General features: G+C 38.4%; 1 protein-coding gene across 9 annotated transcripts in view; it reads right to left on the bottom strand.

Annotated features, from left to right (window-relative positions):
• Positions 1-23,103, bottom strand: part of AGFG1 (ArfGAP with FG repeats 1) — an 88,123-nt gene that overhangs the window by 37,933 nt on the left and 27,087 nt on the right. For all 9 annotated transcript variants that reach the window (XM_009183230.4, XM_009183231.4, XM_009183232.4 and 6 more), the window contains exon 3: positions 2,862-2,977. In XM_009183230.4, the coding sequence (XP_009181494.1) occupies positions 2,862-2,977 (116 nt within the window). The remainder of the gene's footprint in view (positions 1-2,861; positions 2,978-23,103) is intronic.

Raw genomic sequence — 23,103 nt, 5'->3', positions numbered from 1 at the left:
TTGTGCATCAGAAGTACCACTTCCAGAAACATCCTTAAGAATTGGTAAGTGTATACAGATGCATGTACACACAGATGTTAATCACAGTCCACTCTTTATAATTTCAAAAAAACTGGGAAACAACCCAACATCTATCAAGAAAAAAATATTTACAATAATACAATACTCATAGCTACTCTGCTTTGACATGGTAAGATAAAACCTCACAGATCCTTCAGATTTGATTCCAGTCATGTAAATACATGATTTATGTGAGGAGGCGAGTCAAGAAAGGAGAGGCAGCAAAGATATAATAATGTCCAAACACTGGCAATCCTAACCTCTAGGTGTGGGATTATGTGAGAGCTTTTGCTCTTTGTAATTCTGGGTTTTGTCCTACCCTCCTTCTTATTCCCCATATGAAGTAGGTGAGGAAAGAAGGAAAACTATGCTTAAGAGCACCTGTTCCATAGACAAGAGTTCAAATCCCATCTCTACCACCAAATGGCTGTGAAACCTTGGGCAAACTATTAATACTTCAACTCTTTGTGCTTCCATTTTTTTCATTTATAAAATGGAGAGACAAGAGTTGCCTAGGTTTAAACAAGTTAACATTTGTAAAGCACTGAGAACAATTCCTGGTATAGATATTAACTACATAAGTGTTCACTGTCACCAACCACATAATAATCACAAACAATACAACCAGCTTTTTTAAAGTAAATGAGAGACACAAAAGATACATGAGAATGAATACAAGAAGTTATACTTTCCCGTAATTTAGCATACTACTAATACAAATTCTTGAGTATAGCCAAGTCTTATCAAAGGATAAAATCAAATGATAGTTACTGGTTCAAAAGACTTGCCTGACAAAGTAAAGAAACTAATCTTGTATAACACAGAAAGTGATTTTGAGAACTGGTCAAAAGAACAATTTCAAAATCCCTTTGGATAACAACAGCATCACTGTTTTAAGTATAGTTACAGTGAGTATTTTTAGGGAGGCTGCATCTGGATAGTGCTTATTCCATGTTAGAAACCACCTTCACTGCTCTCTAGCTATATGTTACGGGTGTGCGGGAGTCTGGATTAAAAACATACTGTTCCTGGCCCTCTTAAAGATGGTCACCTGTCCCACCACTTGAAGTCTCTATTTTTATAACTCTTATTATCCTGTTTTTCAGGAAAGAAAAAAAAATAACAACACAAATTGTAATTACTTGAGGTTTCTAGGTATTTGCATTACAGTTTGAATGAATAATACATTACTGTTATAAATGTGGAGGTAAGGATCTATGATTTTAATTCTACCATTACTCACACTCACTTTTCTCTTGATAGCTAGAGCTGACCATAAGCTAATCCCTAACCAAACTCTCTTTCTGAATTGGTAAAAGTAACACAGCTGAGGAAAAAAAAAAAACTAGGTTAGGGCTATATAAGGAGAACAGTCTTTCCTATAAGGTAGAATGTCTAGGAAATTCAGAATCAAAAAGATAAAAGGATAATTATACCTTTCGTTTTAAAAGAATCATTTATGCTACATATTTTTACTCTCAACCCACCTTCTAATATTTTCTTCTTTCCTGAGCTTAAATTTTACTGGTGTATTTTAATCTATTTTCATACCTGATGTCTTCTAGTACAGCTGAATATAGCCCTGATTAATCTTGCCTTGCAAAAAGGAGTCTATTTTAGGCAGGGTGCGGTGGCTCACACCTGTAATCCCAGCACTATGGGAGGCTGAGGCAGGTGGATCACCCGAGGTCAGGAGTTCGAGACCAGCCTGGCCAACATGGCGAAATCCCATTTCTACTAAAAACACAAAAAATTAGCCAGGCGTGGTGGTGGGTGCCTAGTAAGAATCCCAGCTACTTGGGATGGCATGCAAGGCATGAGCTAATCGCTTGAACCCAGGATGGCGGTTAGCCAGGCGTGGTGGTGGGTGCCTGTAATCCACAGCTACTTGGGAGGCTGAGGCATGAGAATCAGGCTCTGAACATATTCTCTTGGGTTGAAACACAGCTCCTCAAGCAAACAAGAAGTTCGTTACTTCCCCATTATTTATTGCCTCTATTTTGATTCTCTGCCCCATCTTTCTAACCTCCCAAGATGAAAATATCCACTATTCAATACTATTAAAGAAACAACCAAAAGAGTTCATAGTTAACGAGTCTTAGTGACTATGACTATACTTAAATTGTGCTCATATAGCTAAAAATGCAGAGCCCTGAGTAGCTGAACACTAGCTTTATGGATATAGTCCCTATTCCATTGGAAGGGGCTTACTAGCTGTATGTACAACCTGTTGGAATTAATTTTTAAAAATTAACATCTGATAGATTTAGTTAGGCAAAAGTAAATGCTCCCTTCTTAACCAGAAAGTAAACTGATTTCTTAGGTGGAAAGAAAAAATATTTTGAGCAAAGGCTACAACAGACAATTAGGTAGATGGACTACCACACCAGAGCTTTATTTAGCATAGTGCCTAGTATATAGAAGATGTTACTCAATAAATTAAAAAAAGATATGACTCAGTAAATACTTGCTAAATTAATGATTTTTAAGAATAGAGGCTTTGTAGGGCAAAACATATTTAAAGAAGCTAACAGCGATAGGGAATGATTAGAAAGAAGAATACCTAACTTTCCTGGTAATTATTATAACAAAAAGGCTGCTGCCAGGAACAGGTGAGTTAAGATAAAGTAGAAGTAAAGGTTTTCGGAAACCAAACCAACAAAAAGCCAAGGGATAATGAATTATATACCTATCTAAGCTCTCACTGTCTGTCTTTTATCCTTCATTGTGTCAGACTAACCTTACCCATAGTTAACATGTGATTTGGGGAGGCTTTAGTCTACATACAACTCTTCACTCACCATCTTTTCTTTTCATATTTTTCTTGTAGAAACTCTTTCACTTTTTGTGGATCCCTGAAGTCTGGAATTGCTGAAGATCTATCATCAAATAATCCTAGCCAAATCTGTTTACAGACCTTTGGAAAGAATCAAAAAAATATATGTTAAATTCAACATCTTCACTTAATGAAATTTTAAGGGGATATTGTGATTCTTTCAGGAAGCTAATCTACATAATAATTGTAATAATATGCTTTCAATGAGGACACTAATAAACAGAAATAAAGGAACTAAATTTCTTTTTAATATGTTGCAGTATGCAGTAAAATTTTAGCAACAAAATCATTAAAAAGGGGAAATGAACAGTGAAATGGGATTTGAGAGGACCTGGGGTCTTTTCAGTATTGGCATAATCATAAACTTCACCATTAGCAAAGTCATGTAACCTGTGTAAATCTCTGTTCCCTTACTCACAAAACAAAGGAACGAACCAATAGCAATTTTACAGGCCCGTTAGCAAGTCTAAAAAACCAAAAAGAACAAGCAAAAACACTAGAATCATAAACAATTTACCGTAAAACTGTAACAATAAACACAAACGTAAGGCAAACACACTATTAGCTTTATAGTTGGCTCCTATGCATTTTTTGTCTGATAGCTAAAAAATGAGAATCTGAGAAATTTAACTTCCAGAAAAACCAAAAGAGAAATGAAATGAAACAGCACAAAAAGAACTATAAACAGAAAAACTGACAGACTTCATCAAAATAAAAAACTATTCTTCAAAAAACTTAAAAAACACAAAAATCAAGACAACAACTGATAGAAAGTATTTGCAAAATGTGTAAGAACTTGAAACTGGAATATATAAAGAACTCCCATAACTCAATTATACATAACCCAACGCTTGTTTCGGTTTTTGTTTGTTTTTGAGAAAAGATCTGTCTCTATAGCACAGAATGGAGCGCAGTGGCGCAATCTCAGCTTATTGCAAACCTCCGCCTCCCAGGCTCAAGCTATCCTCCCACCTCAGCCTCCTGAGTAAGCTGGGACTACAGGAGTGCAGCACCACAGGTGGCTAATTTTTTGTATTTTTTTAAGAGACAGTGTTTCACCATGTTGCCCAGGCTGCTCTCGAACTCATGAGCTCAAGCAATCCACCCGCCTCAGCCTCCCAAAGTGCTGGGTTTACAGGAGTGAGCCACCATGCCCAGCCAACACTTGTTTAAAGAGGGGGCAAAAGGTCTGAACAAACACTTCACCAAAGATATTAGCAGCCCACTATCATCAGTCATGTATAAAATGCAAATTAAAATGACACTGAGGCCGGGTGCGGTGGCTCATACCTGTAATCCCAGAACTTTGGGAGGCCGAGGCGAGCGGATCACCTGAGGTCACAAGTTCGGGATTAGCCTGGCCAAAATGGCAAAACCCCATCTCTACTAAAAATACAAAAAAATTAGCCAGGCCACTAAGTAGTGGCACATGCCTGTAATCCCAGCTACTAGGGAGGCTGAGTCAGGAGAATCACTTGAACCCAGGATGGGGAGGTTGCAGTGAGTGGAGATCACATCACTGCACTCTGGCCTGGGCGACAAGAGCAAAACTCCATCTTTTAAAAAAAAAAAAAAGACACTGAGACTCCACAAGATAGACATGCATAGATACTACTAGAAAAGCTGAAAACAAAGTGTGACCACACCATGTGTTGGTAACAATGTGGAACAACCGGAACTCTTTAGAATGTAAAATGGTATAAGCACTTTGGAAAACATTTGGCAGTTTCTCAAGAGTTAAACACAGACCTGGCATATGACGTAGCCATTCTACTTTTAGGCATTTATTCAAGAAAAATAAAAGCACTTTTCCACACTCAAACTGTATATAAATATTTATAGCAGCTTTACCCAAACTGGAAATAATCCAATTGTCCATAAACAAGTGAATAAACAAACAAATGGGAGAATAGCCAAAGAAGAATATTATTCAGCAATTAAAAGGAGAAAACCATTAATACGAGAAACACGAAAAAACCTCAAGATTACGCTGAAAGAAACCTGTGCACTATCCCCACCAAAACGTATATACTGCATATTTCCATTCACTTAAATTTTCAATGTAAACCAGTCTACAGCGAAGAAAAGCAGACCAGTGGATTCATTGCAAAGGGTTGCACAATAAAAATATATACTATCTTGTTATTGTGGTAGTGGTTTCACAGTATATACAAATGTCAAAACTCATCAAATTGTACACTTTAAGTATGTACATGTTATCAATTTAAATATCCAAAAGTTATCAATTATTCCTCAGCAAAATTATCAAGAACAAGTCAACAAGTTTCCAAAATTATATTATTTTAAAGAATAAGCAATTATGACACTAAGAAAAGAACATGGTATCTGGTTTCAAAAACGCTGACAAATATTTAAGAAATCAGGGAAGGAAAAGCATACTTCTCAATCTTACCTGCTCACTGAACTGGGTACGGAATCAATAAGAGAAAAGATAGGAAAAAGGGCTTGCCCTTCTCCTCTCCTATCATGTCCCCAAGTGTGTTTCAAAATATTTCTTGTAGGCCAGGCGTGGTGGCTCACGCCTGTAATCCTAGCACTATGGGAGGCCAGGGCGGGCGGATCATGAGGTCAGGAGATCGAGACCATCCTGGCCAACATGGTGAAACCCCATCTCCACTAAAAATTAAAAAAAAAAAAAAAATTAGCTGGGCATGGTGGCACGTGCCTATAATCCCAGAGGCTGAAGCAGGAGAATTGCTTGAACCCGGGAGTCAGAGGTTGCAGTGAGCCGAGATCGCACCACTGCATTCCAGACTGGCAACAGAGCGAGACTCCGTGTCTGTCTGTCTATACAAATATTTCTTGTGGTTCCTTCCTATTCCAGGCTCAGTACAGATATTATAAAGTCATTTAGGAAGTGACAGTTGACAAGAGTGAGGACTACAGCAAGGCACAATCCATTATGAAAACATTTCACTGGCAACGCCTCAGAAGTACAGACACCCAGGAATAGTAGTGCAACTTACTGCCAGAAATACTACAAACCTTTAAGAGACCCAGCTTGTCCAATAATATTTAGCCAGTTAAAAGAACTACATGGGACTCTCCTCAGGCAGAAACCTAACTAATGATTCTCCTAAAATGTAATTCTTTAAGATTTTTAAAGATTTATCAGTTATATTCATAAAGGGAGGCCAGTTTCTCATTCTTCTATTTTAAAACTTCCCAAATGAGAAAACAAGAGACAGGGTAGTTATTTACCCAAAGCCATGAAACTATTGACTGTACTTGATGGACACTTTATTCTCTACATTGCAAAGCCTCTGCCATATACAACTTTTTAAAATTAAAATCAATAAATGAATAAATAATAAGCATACAAATAAATAAAATGAAGCAGATGGGCTAAGGGCAGACAGATCATACAGCTGCCATCTTGGCACTCATAATGGTAATGCAAAGCAAAGATGGAGTGCTTGATGATAAAATATTTGACATAAGCAGCCTGTAGGATTCCCTCAAAATTGTATATACTAACTGCTGTGGTTCTGTTCCTGCTCTCTGAAAGGTCACATTGCTGGAGAAAAAGTCATTAAAAATAGCTGCTTGAGTCCCCTATAAATTCAAACCGTCTCACTGTCAAAGTCCCTCAAAGTTATTAATCAGCTCTAATTTTCCATTATATTGCCCCATAGCAGCTATTTCCTATATGTATAGATCAAAATCCTAACCATTCTTGACGCTCTTGGCAGTTGAATTCTTACTTAAATGAAGTAACTCTCAATATATGATTCCCAATTCCGTAAATCAGCAAGCAGCATCAGTTGTCAACTAAGAACTTGTTGGAAATGCAAATTTTCAGGAGCCACCCAAGACATGTGAAATCAGTCCCTCTAGGTAGAACCCAGCAATCTGTTTTATCAAGTCCTCCAGGTTATTCTGAAGTGGGTGAAAGTTTGAAAACCAATGCTTTAGTAACATCTAGGCCAGCAGATGGAAACTTACTTTCTACCTGTAATTTTATTCATCTTTCCTTGCTTCTGTATCAGCACATCAGAGACAGAGGGAAACAGATTCAAACTATACATAGCTTTCAGCATTTCCCAAATACAGCCAGTAAACCTATTATGGGGCAAGATTCATTTAACACAGACAGCGTTTCAGTGACACATCCGGGAAAGCATCAATGTCTAACTCCTTATGACCTACTCATAGTTTAGTCCCTGAAAGGTTGCCTTCTGCTCCCAACATTCTACTAACATTGCTATTTCAGGCATCTAGACTTGCCGATAAAGTCTCTTTTCTGCTTGTTTTGGTTTTTTAGTAAAATAAACACCATCAATTGAAAAAAGGGGGTTTCAAGGTTGGGAAAAATGGGAGAGAATGAATTGACTAGGAAGCACTGAAGACTTGTGGCTATCAATATCTAAAGTGAAAGTAGTCAGAAGGCTGTGTTTTTCTCCAGCTTTATCTGGTTATTTAGGTAAAAGTAGGTAGAATATTGGGTTAATCAAGCAGAATAGGACTGAGGGTGGAAAAAGGTGATTATATTAACAGACCATGGAATGTAAGCTAAGAAAAATAAAGACATCATGAGGAAGATGGATAACAAAGGGATTTAGTGAAATGAAGGAACAGAGGTGCTGATGACTGTCCCAAAATTGCTGTGGCTCCAGTATTAGAAGGAGTAAGCCGGAAAGAGAGAATCAGTGGTGGTCAGAGAACTGGATGCTTTAAACTGAAATCTGGAAGGTGATACAGTTAACAATCAATAAAAGGTCTAAAGTAGTATGGACGATCACTGGAGGTCAAGGAATTCAGGAGGCCATGAAGATATCTATGTGGATACTGGAACTGCCAAAATGATTAACACTAGCGGGAATAAAAACAGTATTTAAAATGAATGAGGGGGCTGGGTACGATGGCTCACGCCTGTAATCCCAGCACTTTGGGAGGCCAAAACAGATGGACTGCTTGAGCCCAGGAGTTCAAGACCAGCCTGAGCAACATGGCAAAACTCAGTCTCTACAAAAAATACAAAAATTCGCTGAGCATGGTGGTGTACCTGTAGTCCCAGCTACTAGGGAGGCTGAGGTGAGAGAATCACCTGAGCCTGGCAAGTAGAGGTTGCAGTCACCCTTGATCATACCACTCTACTCCATTCTGGGTGTCAGAGTGAGATCCTGTCTCTAAATAAATAAATAAATACTGAATAAGGAAGACTGACTGGTATGATTGCAACAAGAAGATGCAGCAAGTGATAAAATCTATTGACATGAAAAGTGGGGGTGAGGGGCTAAAAACAGCACTGAGGAGCAAGAATGACACCTAAAACAAGGAATTATATGGAACAATGGAATTAGTTTTGATGGTCTCTTTTTGGGGAGGTGAATAATCAATTCTAATTATAGAATAATGTGGTGGTTATGGTAGTTAATGAGCTTGGACAAGGGAATCAGACTGCATGAGTTTGAATTCCAACTCTGTTTGCTACTATTTGACTTGAGCAAAGTAACTGTTCTTTATTTGTAAAATGCAAATAATAATAGAACCTATTTCATAGGGAGGTGTAGAGAGTTAAATAAATTAATATATGTTTTGTACCGAGAACAGGTATATAAACTTTAAATAGCATTAGTTTGGCCAGGCACAGTGGCTCACACCTATAATCCCAGCGCTTTGGGGGGTCAGTAGGTAAAGACCAGCCTGGCCAAAATGGTGAAACCCCGTCTCTACTAAGAACATACAAAAAAAATTAGCCGGGTGTGGTGGCATGCACCTGTAATTCCAGCTACTCAGGAGGCTGAGGCAGAAGAACTGCTTGAACCTGGGAGACGGAAGCTGCAGTGAGCTGAGATCACGCCACTGTACTCCAGTCTGGGTGACAGAGCAAGACTGCCTCAAAAAAAAAAAAAAAAATCATATTAGTTATATTACTTTTGAGTCTAGCCTCTTTAAGTGTTTTGCAGTGATGGACTATGGAGTGATGAGATAAGCAACGACTGGGAAGGGTGGTCTTACCAGGAAAATACAGGAAATTGTAGATCTCCCTTCATTCCTGCCACAGACACAATCAAAGCGGTCTTGACAGAGCAATCTCCCTCCTCTGAACTTCTAGCATTTTGTAGCTCTCACAGGAAACTCATTCCAAACTGCCTAGTAGTAGAATCATGGAGCATGTGTCTCATTTACTTTTGGATTTCCCATAATGCTTCAAACAATAGGCTGGGCCATATTAAGTGTTCAATAAACTGGTAATACTCAAAGCCTGATCTTATGGAAGAACTAAAAATAAAATCACACCAGACAACAGAATAAATTCATAAAATTGTTAATTTTTTCCCTTAATAGTCCTAATCCACTCTATAATTGGAATCATAATAGCCACTGACAGAATCTAAAATATTAAAGCATATTTTATCAGTCAGTTACCATAGAAACAGACGGCACGGTCAATTTGGATAATTTGAAGGAAGTTTAATAAGGAGACTATTACGAAGCATAGGTGGGTTGTAAGGAATCACAAGTGAGAATGTTATATCCCAGGGTTAGTAACAGCAGGGCCTACCACTACCCGTTGGCATAAAGCAGGGGAGGAAAGAAAAATGTCAGCTGCCTGACAGGAACTATCAGCCCTGATAGGAACTGCAAACTTTAATGGAAGGATGCAGCCAGGCTGCAGAAATCCCACAGGAAGAAGTCAGGAAAATAAAATGTTCCCCACCAGCTGAACCCAACTAGAAACCAGTGACAAGAAGCCGATTTGTATATCCAGACAGACCAGCTGCTTGGAGCCAGAGCAAGGAAAAGACCAGAGTGAGAAGTGCAGACAGCAGGTATCCAGCACAGCAGCCAAATCATGATAATAAATATATACAGGGCTAGCAATTTAACAAACTCAGTTATGAATACCAGAAATAGGAAACCTTCATACTCATTCCCAATTACTCATATATAAAAGGAAAGGTAAGAAACAGTGTTATATCAGTAATCCTTGAGGGGGACAGCAAATTGGAGTGGAAACTTGTTGAAATGGATATTCACCTTTATTTGGAGAAAACCTTATTTTCACAAAAAAGATAAAAAGAATAAACCACATGGCATGACTCTGCTTGTAACCTCCATATAGAAAGATATAAGAATAAGGAAAGGACAGAGGATCTGAAATTTAAAGAATCTTTTTTTCACTCAGCCAATCTACATACATCCAACAAGATTTCATACTTTCTTTTCTGTCCTTTCTCTACTTAGTAGAGATGGAGCAATCCTCTAAGTAATCCTGCCTCCTTCTGGATATAAGATATAATCACAGCACTTAATAATACCACCCATAAAACACAGGAACAAATAACAGAATAGTTTAACAACTAAAAATTTGATGAACAAGTAATCAATATCCACTTTTTGGAATGGGGCAGAAAAACTGAACAAAAATAAATATTAACAAACAGAAAATACCATTAGAAGCTCTCTAGACAGGTACCATGGACCTATACAAAATTCTATCACCAACATATTATTTTGCCCTAAAAGGAAGAAACGAGGGAGAAAAAGTCCATACTCAGAGAAATCATCTCAAATATATGCCATGACTCAAGTAAAATACTGGAAAAACAAGTACATTATTAATGTTAAGTATATTGTTAACATTTCCTACACTGATCCAGCCTACATTACTTTGACTATATTTCTAGACCACCAGCTGATTTGTATTTCTCAGTGACATATCTCTAAACAATACATAAACTGAATGATGCCTGCACAAACAAAAACACTATCCGCATGTGCTTTATGCAAGAGAAACTGATGGTTTTGCATTTACATATACCTTTTTTAGGAACTTTATGGTATATCCTATCTTAACATTTGGTTTTATAAAATGTGCTGGCAAGAATTAGAACTTATGCAACTGAGTAACTAACTAAAAATAGGCGCACACAAGCTGTATGTGAGATCTCTGAGACAAAGTGCCTTTGTAAACCAGCCACATAAATTGACAGGTAAGGAAGTATTGGACTTACGAGGTATCAAATCCAACTTGTTTATTTTGTCCTAGGGTTTCTTTAAAAATAATTTATTTAAGCACAAACTACCTTGTAACAGCTTCCTTAACGTAAAATTCAAATTCTTCATCACAGCCTATTAGGCTCAACAGAATGTGACCCCTGATTAGCCCTCCAAACTAATTTTAAACTCTTTCCAGCCCACTGGCTTCCTCAGAAAGTCTTCCCTAACCACCCAATCCAAAGGGACAATAATCCCTGTACCAAATCACAGATACACACTCTCACATTATTTTCACAACCTTTATCTCATAATTTTGAAATGCAAATTTCATAAGGCAGGAACCTCCTCTCTGATTCAACACTATTTGTATGCTCGGTACCCGACACACAGTAAGCACTTAATATCTGGTGTATGAGTGAAAGCAACTTCCTTAACAGCCCTCAAATGTATGCACAATAGAAATTATCTTTTTTCTTTTGTTCCATCTAAAATATACACACTGACCTAGAACATTTAGTTCCCCAACTTATTTAGGTAGAAATAATAAAATCACTGATCCAAATTCTCACGTCATATATAGCCAGGGATCAGCAAACTGGGCTAAATCTGGGGCCTATTTGTATAGACAAAAATCTTCTTAGAACACAGTCACAACCACTTGCTTACCTTTTGTCTATGACTACTTACAGCTACAACATCAGCATTAATTGCAACAAAGATCTTATGGCACCCATAAAGCCTAAAATATTTACTATCTGACTCTTCATAGAAATAGTTTGGCAACCCCAAACATACCTGTAACCATGGACTATGCTACCATCCCAGCATCCAAGACTAGTAACAATTTAAATAGGATAATAAAAACCTGTTTCAGAGACAGGTATTAGAATGTGCACAGGGAATAACATAGAGAGGTGGGCAAAAATTTTTCCCTGGAGGAAGAATTTCCCAACAGCAAGGACTATCTAAGAGCCAATTTATTATACATACTGATTCACTTGATAATACAGGAGAAAAAGTACCAGAATAAGTTTTGGTGAAAGATTAATAGGTATTTAACACTTGTTTTCTAAATAACTACTAAGTACAAAGAAACAGAAATGATAAAACATTTGGAAAGGGATTAGGAAATCTCACAAAGGAAAGAAAGAAGCAAATATTTAGAATACTAGAAAGAAATAAAATGCAATGGATAGTAAGAAAACTTACTTGCAAGTATCTGCATTGTGAAGGAGAGCAACAACTCTAATTCAGACATCTACTGTAAGGACTTAGTAAAGGGCAGCACACACAACTCACAAACCCATACCTTATCTCACTTCACACACAACTCACATACCCATACCTTATTTCACTTAAGGTCTCTAACATCAGAACTGTGTTCCAGATAGGATGAAAAGAATCAAAACCCAGCTATACCAGCTTAGAGAAAAACAGACTTGCAGACAGCATACACCAAAGCACTCCACCAAAATAAAACAAATACTTCATGGGAACCAGAAATGCAAACAGGAAACCATCTGGGACCTGGGCAGTCTGAGTGCCTATCTCCTAAGCCCCCTCTCAACCGACCCCTCCACCAAGACATAGTTTGTCATTTTGCTTCTCATATTATGTCTTGTCCCCACTCTTGCTTCTCTAAGTACAACTTTTTGTTTGTTTACTTGTTAGCCTGTACAGAGCCCACTACATACAATTTTTCAGTACAGATGACTAATTGTTTGAATACAGCCTCTGTGAACGAAGAAACAGGACCTGATAAGTCACTAGCCTCAGGGTTAGGTGTCCATCCCTGGTACAATCAGGGGTGTGGATGTGTGTGTGTGGATGTGTGGTGCTGTGTTTCGTGGTCTTCTCAGGGCAATAAGCCTTTTCTTCTTTCAGTAAGGAAATGAGTATGGTAAGCACCCCTCCCTACCCCCTCAACACACAGGTTATTTATGAATATGCTTTGTAAATTACAAAGAGATTTATAAATTTAAGACTTATAATTAGTCAAGTCATAGCAGTTTCAAGGAAAATTATCATCTGCCCAACTCTCTCAAACTAAGATAACGTAAGTAAATTACCCTGTATGGTATGGTGCCTGGCACAGAACAATGGCTCTGCCTTTTAATTTTATTTACTCTGCCTTCCACGAGTTTCCTTGTTTTATCTAGCTAAATGTATCAGTTTTTACTTTGTGACTTCTTCCATTGCTTTTAGTCTATAAAGTCCTTCTGCATTCAAATGCTAAATATGTAGTTGGCTATTTGGCTGTATTTTCTATAGTAATCACTCTTAGTGTTTTACTATTACCCACGCCCCTGCCATGTCCTTAAACATTACAATTTGGTGGTTTTTTTTAATTACAAAATAATTTATTTTACAGAAAAGTTGATAATAGAAACACATCCCACATACCCTTTACCAAGTCTCCAATGGTAACATTTGCTTTATCCTTCTGAGAAAAAGAATTTTTGTAACCATTTAAATTGGTGACGTAACAAGCCTTTTACCTCTAAATGTGTATTTTCTAAAAATAAGTACATTCTTTTACATAACCATAGCAGAGCGATCAAAGCCAAGACATTAATATTTTATATTATCTGATCTACAGATTAGTCAGTAATCTTAATAATGGCCTTTATAGTAAAAAGAAAAGGTTTTCCTTGTCCAGAATCCATTAACTGTCTTGTCTCTTTTAACCTGGAACATTCTTTACTCTTTCTGTCTTTCACGACTATGACATCTTTGAAGAGTACAGGCCAGCTGTTTGGTGGTATGTCCCTTACTTTGGGCTTCCTCATGATTAAATTAATGTTATGTATTTTGGGGAAGATACTACATAAGTGACATGTCCTTCCCAGTGCATCATTATCAAGAAAGACACACAACATCAATTTGTCCCAGTACTGGTGTATACTTGGATTATTTGGTTAAAATGTATCTTTATCCATTTTAAAGTCACTGTTTGTCCCCCTTGGGATTAATAAACATTTTGCAGGTAGACCTTTTGAGACTATTTTCTACATGTTTATGGCTTCGTTTATGACTTAAATTTTAATGCTAAAATTTTTCTGAAATTTTGGTGTATCATGTCAGGTAACATTCTAGTTAATTTTCCATTTATTGAATAACCAACTTCCACAACGAATGCTGAAATTCATTTGTTTTACAAGATCATTCACATTTATAATATAAGAAGGTTAAGTATATCTCAGTATCTAATATACAGATCTGTGCCTATCCTAACACTAGTTTCAGGTTGCTGTAATTATTGAAAGTTTATATCACAAATTACTGTGTACATAAAAGACAGAGATAAACTTAGTATTTAACAGGACAAATCCTATTTACTGTTTGTTTTACATTTACATTGTCTATTTACTGTTTTACAAACAGTAAATAATTATTACCAACTAATTTTACTTTTTTGTTCTTTTGGATGAGCTTTAGAATTATTTCCTAAAAAGAAAAAAAATCCCAACAGTGTTTCCATTCCAATTGTTCTAAACTTATTTTGTGACGCCTCTTAAAGCAAAGCACTCTCACTCCCAAAGATACTATGAATCTGATAAGCAAGGTTGCAGAGGAAAAATTAACCAAAGGTGTGTTCTTGCCTTCCTCCCTCACATATAGACGTACACACAGAATAAGCTTTACATATTTTTACATTTTCCAGAATACACCTGGAACAAACAAGGAGTTTAGCAAAGGAGTAGCAGAAGAGGGCCAGCCTGTTTGGTCATATAACCTTCAGAAATGATTAAGAACATAACTTTGTATTTTATTTTGTCCTGATATGAAGAATTGTTTGTGGATTATCTATGGTTTAAGGATATCATCAATACTAGCCACCTCTTAACACAAATATACTCATCTATTATTTAGTTCAAATTAGGACTCAATGATAGTGACCTATTTGTACTGACACTCTATTGTCTTGTTGTCCTGGTGACTGGAGGCATGCATTTGTGAGGCAGCTAACCCAGGTTTGGAATGTAGTCATTGGCCAAGGAACAGAAAGAAGCTAGCCCAAATTCAAAGCAAGCCTCTAAAGTAAACCGCATTTGTACCATATTCTATGTAAATAAAACAAGAGGTGGGGAAGAAACAGTTTTCTTTCAACATTTCTGAATATACCGGTGGCTCACAGGTTTAAAAAAAAAAAAGGAACATTCAGGCAAAGCTCTTCTACATAAAAACAAGATTTGCAGAAGTTTTAAATTCGTTTCAAAAACAGATTATCTAAAGAGAGGAAAATTTGGGCATCAGTAAGAATAACTGAATTTGAGTGAAACATATCAAATAAATAAATTCATAGTAATTAAAAAACACCTAATTGGCAGATGTTGGAAATGTTATGAAACTATTTTAAAGAGTTCGATATTGAAGAGCACAAATGGTGGTACACCATATCTACTGATATTTATAAATAGTTGTAATGTTCTTAAAGAAGAATAAGACTATTGCATCTTAATGTAAGTAACCTATTTATAAAAACGGCTATTTTTTCCCAAAACAAAAAAATTAGTGAAAAGGTACTGTTTTTATTTTTTTGAGATGGAGTCTCGCTGGAGTCCTGGGTTCACGCCATTCTCCTGCCTTGGCCTCCGAAGTAGCTGGGACTACAGGGCGTGCCACGCCCGGCTAATTTGTTTGTATTTTTAGTAGAGACGGGGTTTCACCGTGCTAGCCAGGATGGTCTCGATCTCCTGACCTTGTGGATCCACTCGCCTCGGCCTCCCAAAGTGCTGGGATTACCGTTGTAATTTTTGTAAACTTCATTAATGCCTTGTTAGGTAGCAGCTGATTTCTCATCTGCTTCTGCATTTTTATGTTATGTAGCTTCTGGAAAAACTGTATACCCATGAAAACAGAAGTAAAAAAACAGCAAACTGAGTCTCAGTACTATTAAACTTATTTCTTTTTTTTTTTTTTTAACTGTAAAGAACCTCTGAAAAGGTCTCAAGGATCCCCTACAAGTCCCAAACTGTACTTGGAAAACTACTGAGTTAGAATATCACCATTTTACAATTCCTAATTAATGGATGTAGGCACTGAGCATTAGCTGCTAACATGGCCAAAAATTAAAACTTTTATAGTGGTTCTTGATAAAAGAACACACCACACAACCTATGAAATAGTGGATCTTTCCCGTTCCTGAAATTAAGCCTGAATCTTAAGAAACTGCTACCAACCAACCACCGATTTACAGGTAACTGGGAGAACAGAGGAACGCTAACACTATGTGGATGGCATTAGCAAAATCCAGTAGGTGGAATAAGTGACTTGGTTAGTAGGAGGGCAGAGAATAAGAATGAGTGACTGGAGAGGAAACTTAGAGGATGAAAAAAGACTTAAAGGGCAAGCAGTGTAGATTCCTTCCAGTAGTGACAAAAAGGCTCATGTTAAAACCCCAACTCTCCAGCAGGTAACAACTATCAACTCTGGAAAAAGTTTATAAAGACACTAAAGGGCAAGCACAAACAAGCTGAAGAGGAAAGAAACAGCACTAGGTATGTGCTTATGTGCTTTTTTTTTTTTTTTTTTTTAAGGATCATCACTTGAAAGCAGTCATGCAGGGCTGCTAAAACTCAAACAGAAATACACAAGTCTTAAAGCTTAAAGTACAAGAAGACAAGAGTTTCACCACAGCCACAGCAACTGGAAAGTGAGGGGTAAATCCCAGAAGAGAGATGGCTAGAAAGAAAACAGGTACCACAAAACTTGTGTATCAACTCTTCCCAAGTCTCTGGCTCACTCCTAACCTATGTGTGCATGGGGCTGACTTCAAACAGTTCAAATAAAGAACTGAGCAGAGATTTCAGCTGGCACTCACCATGGGAGAAGCAGAATTTGCTGAAGTAAAAAACAAAACAATTTAACAAAACCAATAGTTTTTGAAGGAACAAAACAGAATCCAGAGGCACTACATATACAAAGAAACAGGAAATTACGACCCATAATCAAAAGAAAAATCAATCAGCAACAGATTCTGCAATGATAAAGATTTTAGAATAAGCAGGCAATGACTTAAAATAGCTAGTACACTTATACTCAAAAACATATTACAGGCTGGAGGCAGTGGCTCACGCCTGTAATCCCAGCACTTTGGAAGGCCAAGGCGGGTGGATCATGAGGTCAGTTCAAGACCAGCCTGGCCAAGATGGTGAAACTGAAACTCTGTCTCCACTAAAAATACAAAAATTAGCTGGGCATGGTGGTGGGTGCCTGTAATCCCAGCTACTCGGGAGGCTGAGGCAGAGAATCACTTGAACCTGGGAGGCAGAGGTTGCACTGAGCCAAGATTGTGCCACTGCACTCCAGCCTGGATGACAGAATAAGACTCCGTCTCAAAAAAAATAAATAAATAAAAGATCATATTAAAAGAGAAAACATCTTTACAATAATTAAAAATGAACAAAATCTGAGCAGGGAAATGGAAACTCTAGAAATAACAGAAAAAATATAAATACTAGAGATGGAAAATACAGTATCTAAAGTTAAAAATCAGAGCTTAAAGATAACAGAAGAGTGAGTTGAGGATAAGACAGAAATTGTCCAATCTGTAAAGTAAAAAGATGGAGGGAAAAAAATTAAGAGAGCCTCTGGAAACTGCAGAACAGTATGAAAATGCCTAACATCCATGGAATTGGAATCTCAGAAGGAGAGCTGAGAGAGAATGAGGCAGAAAAAATATTTGGTGGGAAAATGTTGAAATTTTCCCAATTTGGTAAATGAAAAATGTATAGATTCAAGAGCATCATCAACCACAAGTAGGATAAATACATACATACACACAAAGCATATCCAGGTGCATCACAGTCACATTCTGAAAACAAAAAGTGTTTCACAACAACCCATCACTACAAAGAAAAAACAATGTAAGTATGAGATAAAGTAAATTTCAAAAAAGAGTATTATCAAACATTAAAAAAGACATTACATAACAATGGCGTAATCAAGACGACATAATAATTATATACCAGCACCAATTATAAAGTTTCAAAATACATGTAGCAAAAAATTATAGAAAAAAATATGTAAATCCACACCAGCTGTCCAATTGTTCTATCTGCAGTTACTTAACTAGACCAAAATCAGTAAGGTGGATCCACATCATCTAAACACCACCATCAATCACAGAGCTATAATTGTCATTTATAGAACACTACACCCAACAACTTCAGAAAACACACTCCTTTCAAGTACACATTGTACACTCACCAAGGCAGAACACATGCTGGACCATAAAAGAGGTCTCAATAAAAAGGAAAGCAGTGAAAATATATTAAAAATGTTCACTGATGCTATAGAATTAACTCAACAATCAATTACAGTAAAGGACCTAGGAAAATCCCAAATATGCAAAAATTAAACCACTACTAAATAAATCAATGGGTCAAAGAAGGCCCACAAGGGCAATCAGAAAACATTTTGAACCAAATGATAAAATACATCAACATTTGTATAACACAGTTAAAGTAGAGCTTAGAGGGAAAATGATCACATTAAAAAGTTAATAGTTGGCAATATGAGTTTGAAGTGTGCATGTCCGCTTAAACACAGATTTTTTTCAACAAAAGTTACACCGAGTTGGCTGGGCACAGTGGCTCAAGCCTATAACCCCAGCACTTTGGAAGGCCAAGGTGGGCAGATCTTTTGGGCCCAGAAGTTAGAGACCAGCCTGGGCAACACAGTGAAGCTGTCTCTACTAAAAATACAAAAATGAGCCAGGCATGGTGGCGTATGCCTGTGGTCACAGGTGCTTGGTAGGCTGAGGTGGGAGAATCACCTGAGCCCAGGAAGTCAAGGCTGCAGTAAGCCGTGATTTAGCCACTGCATTTCAGCCTGGGAGTGAGGGAACTTGTGACCCTGTCTCAAAAAACAAAAAATAAAAAATTTACACCAAGTGTCCCTGCCTCTTTGGCCTCCCCTCCACCTCTCCTGCCTCTGTTACCTCCAAGACAGCAAGACCAGTCCCTCCTCCTCTTCCTCCTCCTCAGCCTACTGAACACGAAGATGAGAATGAAGACCTTTATGACAATCTACTTCCACTTAATAAGTAGTAAATAAATTTTCTCTTCTTTATTAATGTCTTAATAACATTATCTTTCCTCTAACTTTGTATTCAAAGAGCAAGTTGTAGAATCAATGACCTCAGGTCCCACCTTTAGTAAGCTAAAAATGAGGAAATAACCCAGAGTAAACAGAAGGAAATAATAAAAGAGCAAAATAATTATAGATCCCATATACATTAACAGAGCAAGACTATTATGAATAACTTTATGTCAATAAATATGACAACTTAGATGAAATGGGCAAATTCCCTTAAAAGTACAATTTATCAAAACCAGTATGACAAAAAGATAATCCGCACTGTGGTCATTTTCACTCTCTACCGCAGTGACACCCAGATCCCGATGTGCCTTTCCAACTTCCCAAAGAGCCCAGCATCTCAATTTGGGCAACTGGTCAAAGGTGACTGAGTCATCAACTCCCAGATTCCACCATTTGGTGCCCAAAGCTGCCAACAGTGGAGGGAGAAATGAGGAAGGAAGGGACAGAAAACCCAGCTTGGTCTCCATGTCTCACAACGGTAGCTCAATCAGGTAGACCATATAAAAACAGGCAACAGGCCAAATTTCGCCCACAGGCTTTAGTCAGTCAACCCCTGACCCAGAATATCTAATGCAATCTTTAAAACAGAAAACTGAAGGATTTGTACTACCTGACTTCAAGACTTACTAGAAAGGCAGAGTAACCAAAAGACAGTGTTGTAAGGCATAAGGGTTAACAAATAAATAAATGACACTAAATAGAGAACACATAACCCATAATTACGTGGTCTTTTTTTTTTTTTTTTTTGAGAAACAACATCTCATTCTGATGTCCAGGCTGGAGTGCAGTGGTGCAATCACAGCTCACTGCAGCCTAAAACCTCCCCAAGCTCAGGTGATCCTCCCACCTCGGCCTCCCAACTAACTGGGAATACAGATGCACACCACCATGCCAGGCTAACTTTTGTATTTTTTGTAGAGGCAGGGTCTCACCATGTTGCCCAGGTTGGTCTTGAACTCCTGGGCTCAAGCCATCTGCCCAACTCTGCCACCCATAGTGCCAGGATTACAGTCGTGAACCACCATGCCCGGCCTGGTCATTTCATTTTTGACAAAGACTCCAAAGCAACACTGAGAAAAGAAAAGTGTTTTCAACAATAGAGCTAGAAGTGTATATATTCAGGTAAAAATACAAACCTCAATCCCTATCACACCATCCACTAAAATTAATTTGAGATGGATCACAGATGTAAATGTAAAGCTTCTAAAATAAATAAGATTATCCTCATGATTTAAGAGGAAGCAGATTTTTTAACCAGGGAAGAGAAATCATTCTCTATAAAACAAAAAACTGATAAATTGTATTATATCAAAATGACAAAACTCCTACTTGCCGAAGATATCGATAAGAAAATAAATGAGGACCAGGCATGGTGGTTCATGCCTGTAATCCCAGCACACTGGGAGGCCAAGGCAGGTGGATCACCTGAGGTCAGGAGTTCCAGACCAGCCTGGCCTACATGGCAAAACCTCATCTCTACTAAAATACAAAAAATTGGCTGGGAGTGGTGGTGTGCACTTGTGGTTCCAGCTATTCGGGAGGCTGGGGCACAAGAACCAACTGAACCCGGGAGGCGGAAGTTGCAGTGAGCTGAGATTGCACCACTGTACTCCAGTCTAGGCCTGTAATCCTAGCACTTTGGGAGGCCGAGACAGGTAGATCGCTTTAGTCAGGAGCTTGAGACGAACTTGGGCAACACAGTAAGATCCTGTCTCTACAAAAATAAACAGTATTAGCCAGGTATGGTGGCACGCACCTGTTGTCCCAGTTGCTCGAGGGCTAAAGTGGGAGGACTGCTTAAGCACAGGAGGTCAAGGCTGCAGTGAGCTGTAATTGCACCACTGCACTCCAGCCTGGACAATAGAATAAGACCCTACCTCAAAAAAAAAAAAAAGGAAGAAGGGTTATTTTTAAAATCACACTTTAACTTATTTCATATGAATGTGAATTTAAAAAAAAAAAAAACTGCCTCAGGAGTAGGCTCCGTCTCCACTAAAAAAAAAAAAAAAAAAAATGAGCCAGGCATGGACGCATATGCCTGTGGTCTCAGCTGCTCGGGAGGCTGAGGTGGGAGAATCACCTGAGCCCAGGAAGTCAAGGCTGCAGTAGGCTGTGATCCAGCCACTGCACTTCAGCCTGGGAGGCACAGAAGTTGAGAACCTGTCTCAAAAAATTCAGGGAAGGACTGAATAGGAAGAAGTGTCCAGTGACTGTCTGTAATGATGCTTATGTGCTATATTTGTACAGGGCTTTGGGTTACCAAATTGGAAGCAATGATCAAAACTCATCCAAAAGTACACTTAAGATTCTTAAGCTCCACTGTATATAAATTATACCTAAAAAATTGAATGAATACTGAATTCTAATTAATGATAGATACACCAAGCTAGGCGCAATGGCTCACACCTATAATCCCAACACTTTAGGAGGCCAAGGTGGATGGATCACCTGAGGTCAGGAGTTCAAGACCATCCTGGTCAACATGGCAAAACCCCATCTCTATTAAAGATACAAAAACTAGCCCAGCGAAGTGGTAGGCACCTGTAGCACCAACTCCTCCGGAGGCTGAAGCAGGAGAATCTCTTGAACCCAGGAAGCGGAAGTTGCAGTGAGCCAAGATCACACCTCTCCAGCCTGAGCGACAAGAGCAGGATGCCGCCTCAAAAAAAAAATTAGGTCGGGCACGGTGGCTCATGCCTGTAATCCCAGCACTTTGGGAGGCTGAAGCAGGTGGATCACTTGAGGTCAGGAATTCAAGATCAGCCTGGCCAATATGATGAAACCCCGTCTCTACTAAAAATACAAAAAATTAGCTGGGCATGGTGGCAAGCGCCTGTAATCCCAGCTTCTCAGGAGGCTACGGCAACAGAATCACGTGAACCTGGGAGGCGGTGGCTGCAATAAGCCAAGATCATGCCACTGCACTCCAGTCTGGGCAACAAGAGCGAAACTCTGTCTCAAAAAAAAAAAATTTTTTTTAATTTAATTTAAAAATAAAAAGATAGATAAACTGCAGTTTATAGAAGTGATGTGAACTAATGTTTTGAATTTACTTTGAAATATAAGATGGACTGAATGAGTACAGATATCTGCTGAGGCAAATACAGCACAATGTTTATTTTACCTGCATAATTTCTCAACTTTTACATGTATTTGGAATTTTTCACAATAACATTGGAGAAGGGGAGGAAAACAGGTAGATCTGGCCATTGTGCTATGGCTCTGAGCATTCTCTGCCCAAGTCCAGAGTCTTGCTGTAGCTATCTAGGAGAGCAGGTTCTGAGAGACAAGGTAGCAGATAGCCAAACCAGGCTCCCTGCAGGCAGAGCAGCTCACCTGCCGTAAGACCCACCACACTATGCTGCCGTTAGATGGCACAAAGCAGGACAAGTTCTACCAAAAGGTAACTGCTCATAGCCACTCCATCCTTGGAAAGAACCTAGGATCACAGGCCAGTATGAGACTGTCCTTGGGGAAGTGGTGGGAAACATGGTCCAGTAGGAGACTGACCAAAAAATATCACCCAAATCAACAAGAAGTTATTGCAGGCATGGTCTTTGGCTACTACTACCCAAACCTTAAACATCATTACCAATTCCTCAAAAACCTATGAGGCTGGAGGGCCTGTTTATTTTCTTCTTACCAGCTCATAACATACCCCATAATCAGATGGCATACTCTGTTGCCAAAATGAACGTCAGTTGCTGTCCTGACAAACAAACAGGCTTCTTGTCCTGCAGTAAGAATCCAGTATCAATTTTAAGGAGACTGAGTAGTAGCTGATGTCAGAGCAATGGAAAAGGCACAGGAAAAGGACTACAACTCAGATGTGTACCAGGTAGCACTCGTGCTGCGTGAGTGTCCCACAAGGCACTGGAAGTCACCTGAGCTGCTATGTTTCCCAGGGACTTCAAGCTGGCAGGTTACAGATTATCCGGCCCCAGAATAACTACCTGGCCTGAGGCCCCCACTGTCTTAACACAAACCTCAGGGTGAATCTATGCCACATACCACTAATATAGACCCGTTCCAGTCCAATCTTTGCAGATGTCACTGTGAACCATCTAGCCTCCAATCCTTTTTTTTTTTTTTTTTTTTTTTTTTTTGAGACAGAGTCTCACTCTGTCACCCAG

Source organism: Papio anubis, chromosome 10 (genome assembly GCF_008728515.1).
Source record: "Papio anubis isolate 15944 chromosome 10, Panubis1.0, whole genome shotgun sequence".
Taxonomy (NCBI): domain Eukaryota; kingdom Metazoa; phylum Chordata; class Mammalia; order Primates; family Cercopithecidae; genus Papio; species Papio anubis.
Note: the sequence above shows the minus strand (reverse complement) of the source record. Positions and strands in the feature narration are given on the sequence as shown.